Source organism: Cibotium barometz, chromosome 39 (assembly GCF_041138505.1).
Source record: "Cibotium barometz isolate CiBa-2024 chromosome 39, ASM4113850v1, whole genome shotgun sequence".
Taxonomy (NCBI): Eukaryota; Viridiplantae; Streptophyta; class Polypodiopsida; order Cyatheales; family Cibotiaceae; genus Cibotium; species Cibotium barometz.
In genome coordinates, this window is record NC_141084.1 from 44482774 (window position 1) to 44492837 (window position 10064).

The window sequence follows — 10064 nt, forward strand, 5'->3', positions numbered from 1 at the left end:
GAACAGGGATCTTACAATTCATGCTTTCACTGTAATCAGAGTAGGGAGAATGGCGGAGCTGCCATTCTCCCTTGGAAAGTTTAAAGATTAAAGGAGGATGGCACCATTACCATTCTTCCTCCATTTTATACAAGATGGAGAATATAAATGGTGTAATTCTCTCATCAAATTTTGATTTTTGGAGGGAGGAGGGGAGAATGGCAGCAGTACCATTCTCCCCTTAGTTTTCTCATCTCAAACAAAAGTTTTTGAAGAAGAGAATGACACAATGCCATTTTCCCCTAAGTAATGGGGCTACCATCTCCCTTAGTGAGGTGAGAATGGTGTAAAATCCATCATTGACCCCTAAAATAAAATTTTCCAAGAGGATTGGAGAATAGCACCATTTTCATTCTTCACAATGATAGAGGATCCTAAACCCTTCCATTCTAGTGGGGAAAAGTGGAGAATGATAATCTCTCTCAAAACCAAGTTAAGGATGGGAGAACAACACCTTGCCAAATCTCCCCTATGATAGTGGACCAAACCGAAGAATGTCAAGGGAGAGAATGAAGTTAGTTCCATCAAACCAAAATTTAGTGTATATAGTTATGATAATAGAAGTTGGTGATTATTTCTATTAGTATATTTAACTAACTATTTTTAATATTCAACTTCACAGAAATGGAGGATGCGAGGAATGTTATTGATATAACAAACATAGATGGAATGGGAACTACAAATATAGGAGATGATGTAGCGCCAAGGGGATTACAAGATGCATGTAGTTTGGAGAGTACTGTAACTATAAGAATAGATGAAGAAAGATCTTTAGTGGAATTGGGAGATAGAAACACTACAAGACAATGCTGCCATACACGCGTTTCATACACGCGATAAATTACGAGTGCGTGTATGGTCACGCATGTATTTGAATAGAATCGGGCGCGTGTATTTTGGCATTTAAATTCGCGTATATATTTGCATTTATCAACGCGTATATAAGCACATTTATATACTCGCAATAATACACGCATCAATACACGCTACCATACACGCATTAATACACGCTGCCATACACATATTAATACACGCTTGGTAAAGAAAAACTGAAGAAAAATTGAATTCCTTTACAAAATTAAGAACTATTTTCTTTAAACCATCTCATAGTACATTACAGTATATATCATTACACAATCCCACTACATGCATTTACAACAATGAAATATATTCAAAAATAAATCATGAGATGATAATTAAAAGACAACACATACAATAGAAATGTCATCAATTTAGAACGATACAGTGACGGATTGGTTAGGGTTTGATCTCATCTTCAATAAGATCCATCCTTGCCAAACGATCAACATCAATATCCATTTGATCAATTTGTAAGGCTACGATTAAATTTATTCCACTATCGATATTGTGTACTTCATTGATAATGGTATCGATGTTCTGATCATCCTCATCAACATCACCATCATCCTCAATGGTAGGGTCATTCTCATGATCATCAGAAATGGCACGCTCATCCTCATTATCATGATCATCTCTTATTTCTTGATCATCGATCACAACATCTTCATTGGCATGTTCGACATCATCTTCATTGTGGCTTGTTACATCCTCCATATGCTCCATATTAGTGAATATATTATACATCACTTTGGAACGTGGTGCAATAGGGATGACGTACCACCATTTAATGTCATGCACCATTGGTAGATAGATAACCTACTCAAATACACATACTACAGTAATTAATTAGTATATCAAAAGTCAAGGGGTACGCGAGCTTAGATATATATGTACATGAAACACATTAGTAAAAAAATGCATACCTGCTCACATTGTTGTGGCAATACGAGCCTATCTTTCTTTGTTTGCCAAAACTTTGTAGAGTCAATAGTTACATAGCCACTTGCATGGCGTTTTATCGTTGCATCAGGCCCTTTTTCCACCACGTTCATTTGCCATTTGACATCCAAAACATACACAAAGAAGCAACGAAAGTCAAGCCTAAATATATCTTGGATTGTGCCACAATAATCATCCATTTTTCCATTAGCTCCCTCAAAGCTACTAATGACACCGCAATCTTATGTATTCCTCTTTTCATCAATTCTTTGTGTTCAAAAACACCATATAGCATTGAACACAGTGCACTGGACCAAAATAGAAGCAATATTTGTGTAAGCAATGTGAATAAATATTAAAAGCAAATCAGTTACAACTAATGCAAAACATTAGTTCTATGTACCTTTAACATGCATCCTCGTGTATACTCCCATTCTTCCACCGTGATATGCAGCCCCTCGTCGCTCTCTGCTCTCTCCATTTCCTCATGCAACCAATCAACATGGATATCATTCGGAAGTGTTGCTAGATGCTTAGCGTACGCCTTACGAGAGCCATGTTGCCTCCGAAAGAGAGCTCTTTCTGCTTGCCTTTTTGTCTTTGCATCCTCATATCTTGTAACCCATCTGCTCATCACATCACTATTAAGGATGCAAGTGAAATTGAGATCATCAATCAATGTTCTGTCAATTACTTTACTCTGTCCTTTTCCTTGAGGCACAATAGAGGTCATCCTCAAGTCCTCTTCATTGCTCCATAGTCGTGGCAAAGAGCTGTCCACCTGACCAAGAAATTCTAAAATATATACAAGAGACTCTTGTATCAACCAACCCTCGGCCATGCTTCCTTCAGGCCTTGCACTTTGCCTCACAAAGTCTTTTAAGGTCTTCATGAAGCGCTCTAGGAAGAACATCCAACGTGCATGCACAGTACCACATAAAGCGATTTCGTCCACTAAATGCACAATGAGATGTAGTTGACTTGTGAGAATGGTTCGCAGAAAAGTCTCCTCTACCAAACAAACCACCTCCACTGCCATAACACGCGCATCATCCAACGTGGCTGGATCAATTGCTTTGGAACTAACATATCTGAAAAATAAATAAATAGTACGTTATACCTCATGCACGTTCATTTTGCAAGGTATAATGAAGGGTGATTTGACATGGGTTTTACATACCTTACAAGATCGCCCATCTTATAAATACATTTTTTCAAACTCTTATTTGCACAATGGTCGATGCTAGTAGGTAGTATGAACTGCGCACATAAGAGCACATGTATGTATGGTTTATGGCATTACAAAATTTAATTTCAACGTACAAGACTTGGAAAACACTTACTTGAAGCATCTTGTGCCAATCGTGGGACTTCAATGAAAAGATGCAGGGGGGAAGAGAGCTTGACCTCTTCCAAGCACACAAACACACTCACAAAACCCTAATAGAGAACACACAAGGTGAGAGACTGAAAATCTTCTTCTTCTTCACTCAACACTCAACACACCATATACAAGAATAAGAGTACACACAATATGAAAGGTACTCAACCAAATACATACACGAGTTCTCTATAGTGTGAACTCGACTAAATGAGCTGGCGCTATAACTATGCCAGTCTCTAGAATGGCTGTCACACAGCCTGTCATCCCACTGGCCACATATCTCCCATGATCTCACCAACCATGCCAGTGGTGTAATTGTGGGGCCTATCCCCCAGGCGGGTCATCAGTGGCCACCGCCTCACTAGACGAGCTCGATATCTCAAACACTCCCCCTCGAGCTCAACTCCATCTCATGTACACCAAGCGAAGCCCTGAATCTGCAGAGCTTCTCTATACCCAATGCTTTGGTTAAAATGTCAGCTACCTGATCCTCTGTGCTGACATAAACAAGGTCAAGATCTCCTGCCAAGACCTTCTCTCTGACGAAATGGTAGTCGACCTCTATATGCTTTGTATGCGCATGAAAGACTGGGTTCCTGGCCAACTGTATACTGCTAATGTTGTCACAGAAAATGACAAATTGTCTAGCCACTGATAGACCCAAATCTGCAAGTAGCTTTCTCAACCAAACTACCTCACATGCTTCCATAGCAGCTCCTCTGTACTCGGCCTCTGTACTCGATAGAGCAACCGTAGGCTGCTTCTTGCTGCTCCAAGTCACAGCAGCACTCCCCAAAGAAAACATGAATCCACTGGTAGATCTTCTATCTGAGATACTACCAGCCCAATCAGCATCTGTGTACCCATGTACACATATCTCTGTCCCAGTCTCATAGAATAGTCCACAATGCAAAGTAGACTTCACATACCTCAGTATGCGTCTCACTGCATCCAAATGCGGTTTCCGTGGAACCTGCATAAACTGACTCACCAACCCAACAGCATAGCTCAAATCTCGTATGGTGATCGTCATGTAGATCAAACTTCCTACTATGCGTCTGTACATAGTAGGATCCTCCAATATCTCTCCTGAATCTGCACTCAACTTGCCATTTTGATCCAATGGCACAGAAATAGGCTTACAGCCTGTCATACCATACTTGGACAGCATGTCCAAGCCATACTGTCTCTGCAGTAATCCAATACCATGTGGTGACCTAATCACCTCAATGCCCAAGAAATATCTGAGCTCCCCCATATCCTTCATCTCGAACTTCTGTCTAAGCAAGATCTTTACATCAAAGATCTCTGCATCATGGTCCCCTATAATGATCAAGTCATCTACATAGATGACAACAAGCACAACTCCTCTATCACCATGTCTCACATACAATGAGAAATCTGGATTGGCTACATGAAAGCCAATAGTGACAAGATATTCAGAAATCTTGTCAGACCATGCTCTTGGTACTTGTTTTAAGCCATACAAGGCTTTCTTCAACCTGCAAACATGCTCGGGGTGACCCACATCCTCATAACCAGGTGGCTCCAACATATACACCTCTTCTTGCAAATCTCCATGCAAGAATGCATTCTTTACATCCATCTGATGTAAAGACCATTGCTTTGACGCAGCCACTGCTATCACAACTCTCACCGTTGCCATCTTGGCAACTGGGCTGAAAGTTTCCTCATAATCAATCCCATATGTCTGCGCATATCCTTTGGCTACCAATCTAGCCTTGTACCTGTTTATGCTTCCATCACTGTTATGTTTAGCTTTGTACACCCACTTGCATCCAATGGCTTTCTTGCCTTCAGGCAATTGCACTAAATCCCAAGTTTCATTTCCATATAGTGCATCCATCTCCTCATCCATGGCTTTCTCCCAATACACATTTCCAACAGCCTCATTGTTAGGGGTTAACTTTACCTAAGTTGGAATATCCGAATTCTATGTATGTGAATGATCCTTTTGGGTAGTTGCTTAGGAATTCGTGAGAAGGGAGAGATATGAAGAGATGTAGTTAGTTGATCATGGGAAGGCGCATAACGGATATTCAGAATTGGAGAAGATGAAGAAGCGGAAATGTAATCCCTTACATGATTATGACATGAATGAATTCTGATCATCTGTTCAGGGTTATTGTGTGTAGCGGATTTTCTGTATGATGTTTTGTATTCCGTTTTACTGTTATGATTTTCTGCTAAAGGGAATGTCTTTGTGCTAGTGTTTGTTCTTTTATGAGATTTCCATTACCAAGTATCAGGCATTTAGTGCCCAGATACACTCATCAATGCATGTGGGCTCAACAACCTGCACAACCTTTGCCATATATGCATAGTGATGTGCCTCATAACCATCATATGTAAATCTCTGCACAGGGTTCTTGACTCTCCCTCATCTTCGCAGCTTTTCATTCATGGCTTCCATAGCCTTCTTTACACCACGTGTTCTCATAGCTCGGACCCCAAGCTCCTCATCAAGGCTCATATCTGAGCCACTAGACTCTCCATCAACATGAGAATGCCCTGCAACACTATATTCGTGAGTTTGGGAATTTTCCAACTCCCATTTTTTGAATACTAAAAAGATGGGACCTGGATAACATACCTATAAGTTTTTCAAAACCATATCATGTGACCTATTGTTGGAAAGCGCTTGGAAAATGGAATCTAGTGAGCTATAGAGCGCTCAATTTGGAGCAATAGTGTTCAAGTTATGATTAATCCAAAGATTTGACCACATGTCCCAAACTTATGGCAAATTCCCATACTCCCCAATATGGTGTTCTGCAAAAATGTCAGGCATACCAAGGGGCTCAACCACTTTCTCTTTTCCTTTATGTGATGTACTAATCACATTTGCAGGACTGGTATTATGACATAGCCTGCCACTCCATGGTCTATCAATAGACCCACTAGATGAGGACTCTCCTGGTCCACTCAAAGACTGTGATTGCTGACCTGCATTCTGTGCAACCACACTTCCACTCACATCAGCCCCAACAGCTTCTTTTTTAGCAGCATACCAGCTGCTCATCTCATCAAAGACAACATCCCTCCTTACCCTCAACTCACGTGTAGCAGGGTTATAACACCTGTATCTCTTTTGCACATCAAGGGAGTATCCAATAAACACACATTTTTCAGCTTTTGGATCCAGCTTAGTTCTCAGCTCATCTGGCACATGCACATATGCAATGCATCCAAAGACTTTCAGATGAGACAAATCAGGTTTTCTGCCAGTAAACCTCTCCTCTGGGGTTACATCATGTATGGCTGCAGTTGGAGTCCTGTTCATGATGTATACTGCTGTAGAAACAGCCTCAGCCCAATAGCAATTCGGCATATTCTTCTCTTCCATCAATGCTCGTGCAATCTCAGCAATGTGCCTGTTTTTCCGCTCAGCAACTCCATTTTGCTGCGGAGTGTATCTGCATGTGAACTGTCTCCGAATACCATTCTTCTTCAAAAATTCAGAGAACTCATTGGAGAAGTACTCTCCCCCTCCATCTGACCTTAGGCACTTGACATATTTCCCTGTTTGCTTTTCAACCAAAACTCTGAAATTCTGAAAGTGAGTGAACACCTCACTCTTCTCTTTCATGAAATATACCCACACTTTCCTTATGTGGTCATCAATGAAAGTCACATAGTACCTGCAGCCTCCCATAGATATGGTCTTCGTAGGACCCCATACATCTGAATGCACAACATCTAGTGCATTTCTGCTCACATATCTGTTTCGTGGAAACACATGCTTTGTTTGCTTCCCAAATTGGCATGCTTCACAGATTTTATGCATACCTTCCACTTTAAATTTTGGTAGCCCTGTCACAATTCCTTTTGTCTGCATAGACTTCAATCTCTGCACATTCACATGTCCAATTCTTTTATGCCATATGTCTGTGTCTGCAACAATTCCTGAACCATTTGCAAACATCGCAGCACTCATTTCAGGCATGTCTACATTCAACCTAAACATTCTGCCCACTCTGTTGTCTTTTGCAACCAACCTGCACTTGTCTTTAAAATCTTCAACATAACATCCATCAGGGTTAAACCGAACCTGCAAACCCTGCTCAATCATGTGGCCAACTGAAACCAGATTCTTTGTTATGTTCGGTACATGAAGTACATCTGCAAGGTACTTCACTTTGCCATCCTGCATAGACAATGGCACATCTCCAACGTGGGCAATTGGATGAGCAGTGTCATCCCCTGTTTCCACAAAACCTGGTCTTTCCGGGTTTTTCATCTCCTTGAACCACTCCCCATGACTCGTCATGTGGTTCGAAGCGCCTGAATCCACATACCATACATTATCTTTTTGTGCTGCATCAACATTTTCAGACATGGCATTCACAACATGCTGCATAACAAACAACCTTTCATTATCCTCATTATTTCTGCCTGAGGATGCATAGTTGTTTTGCTGCACTTTCCCATTTTGCATGTCAGCCTGCTTCTTATAACATTCTGACTACACATGTCCAGGCTTACCACAATAATAGCATTCACGTGCATATCATATTGCCTTTGCCAATTTCCACAGCCTCTTTGACTCCCCCTGTCTCTAAATTTGCCTCTTCCACCTGCGTGTTGTTGTTGTTGTTGATTCTGGGACTATTGTTGTTGCTGCTGCTGTTGGCCATAATTTTGATTACCTGTTCGGCCACCTCCTTGACCGCGTCCACGGCCTCCTCTATCTCGTCCTCTTCCTGAACTCGTGTAGAAGGCCTGTTGCTCTGAACTGTTTTTGCTTTGTGAAGACTGTTGGTCTTCACCCAAGTTCTTCTCTTCGATAATCAGCATAGACACCAAATCTGTAAAGTTGGGAATGTTTTCCCGAGTCTGAATAGACGTCTTGAACGCCTTGTATTGTGGCCCGAGACCACGTAGACAGACCTCCACCTTATCATCATCATCTACTAACACACCAATAGATGCAAGGGATTCCACAATGCCCTTTATCTTCAACGCATAGTCATTCACAGACATACTCTTTTTCTCCACAGTATGAAGTTCATTCTTCAACTGTATCTTACGTGCCTTGGTATTTGTTTCATAAAGCTTTACCAAGGTGTCCCACGCCTCCTTGGGAGACTTGGCATCCTGGATGTGCCCAATCATGGTGTCCTGTATACTAATGGAAAGCCAATACATTACTTTCCTGGCTCCTTGGTTCCAGTCTTTAAACTCTTTCACATCTGCAGCAGTCGGATTTATATCCGGTATCTCCGGTGCCTCTTCATGCTCACCTTCTATGTAGTCCCAATAGCCTTTTCCCATCAGGAAATTCGTCAACCTGAACCTCCAGGCATGGAAGTTATTCTTATCCAGCTTCTCAGCCACAATCTGTGTTATGCCATCATTAGACATCTTGCCAAACACACAATTTTACCAGAAACTGCACTCTGGTTTTTCCTGCACAAATGCTGTATTTTCTACAGCGGTACTATAGTACTCTCAAATGTCACAACCAGTGACTTCAATGTGCATACATACACCCAATGGCAACTGTAGACCTCTTTGCAGCACCCAGAGTGTCTGCACAGTCAATCTGTCTTCCTGCAGTTCTTAAAACAGAGTTCTGCAGAGAATCAATGACTTACCCGCAGTGCTCGAAATCGCCTGCTTTCTGAAAAACGAAGGTCCAGACGCGCTCGAAACGCGTTTTCGGCCCGAAAAATTCAGTCCGAAGTCCGAAGGACTGTATAGTTGTCCTATAGCTTTACTCCCGCGAAGAAAGCTCCTCAATCAGAGACCGTTTGCTGGTGCCTCCCGTAGAGCTCCCGACAAGGGTGTAGTCACCAACACAAATAGGGAAGAGTAGTTGAAGCTCTTACCCTCGTACCGCTTCCTGTGGTTCTCTTGCTTGCAGCTCAGCCCTTAGCACGAACCAAGCTCTGATACCATGAAAAGATGCAGGGGGGAAGAGAGCTTGAGCTCTTGCAAGCACACACACACACTCACAAAACCCTAATAGAGAACACACAAGGTGAGAGGCTGAAAATCTTCTTCTTCTTCACTCAACACTCAACACACAATATACAAGAATAAGAGTACACACAATATGAAAGGTACTCAACCAAATACATACACGGGTTCTCTATAGTGTGAACCCGACTAAATGAGCTGGCGCTATAACTATGCCAGTCTCTAGAATGGCTGTCACATAGCCTGTCATCCCACTGGCCGCATATCTTCCATGATCTCACCAACCATGCCAGTGGTGTAAGTGTGGGGCCTATCCCCCAGGCGGGTCATCAGTGGCCACCGCCTCACTAGACGAGCTCGATATCTCAACATTCAACCCATATAGTTGCTCAACGCCTCTTTTCTTAGTGGTTGTAAAGGCTCCCTTCAATGATCTCATGCATCCAGTGGGAGTACGCAAAGTGGTGATGGCCTGCTTTACCTGCTTCTCCTCTTTCTTTGATATAATCCATGGTGCAGGCCGAAGACGAACGTGCCCACCCACCTCTCGTGGCCAAGCTTGATGCATACGTCCTGCGACCCGCAAGTCCTCACGTACGCTAACATTGTCTCGTTTACCAATAATATGTTCCCAAATACCAGATCCCACATTCTTGAAGATGTGCATGGGATCAAGAAATGGTAGCCGAAAACAAATGGAGTACCTACACAAGGGATTGCTCTATGTGACCTTTAATCCAATTAGAGACTACACAAAACAAGATTGAAAAAACATTACTATACCTGTTCATGCCATTTGGAGGAAGAATATTTGTAGACTCCCAAATACGCTTCCAATCTTTTGCACGAAGTGTATGTGGAGGAATGTTACTCTTACTAGCAACATATTTAGGATGAT

The 10064-nt window shown here is 42.0% G+C and overlaps 1 protein-coding gene across 1 annotated transcript; it reads right to left on the reverse strand.

Moving 5' to 3' along the window:
• Positions 1 to 1296: 1296 nt before the first annotated feature.
• LOC147616140 (uncharacterized) lies at positions 1297 to 2498 on the reverse strand. Its single transcript, XM_086778093.1, has 2 exons — positions 1824 to 2498; positions 1297 to 1716 (listed from the first exon to the last, which is right to left on the reverse strand). Exons 1-2 carry the CDS (start codon positions 2037 to 2039, stop codon positions 1297 to 1299), a joined length of 636 nt encoding a protein of 211 aa, XP_086634219.1. The 5' UTR covers positions 2040 to 2498.
• Between the last annotated feature and the right edge of the window lie 7566 nt (positions 2499 to 10064).

What these genes read in the sequence shown, in the direction of transcription:
- LOC147616140 (XM_086778093.1), bottom strand. Translation starts at nt 2,039, where the DNA reads ATGGATGATTATTGTGGCACAATCCAAGATATATTTAGGCTTGACTTT. An exon ending in TGCCACAACAATGTGAGCAG is followed by an intron (nt 1,717 to 1,823) that starts GTATGCATTTTT and finishes GTATTTGAGTAG; the next exon opens with GTTATCTATCTACCAATGGT.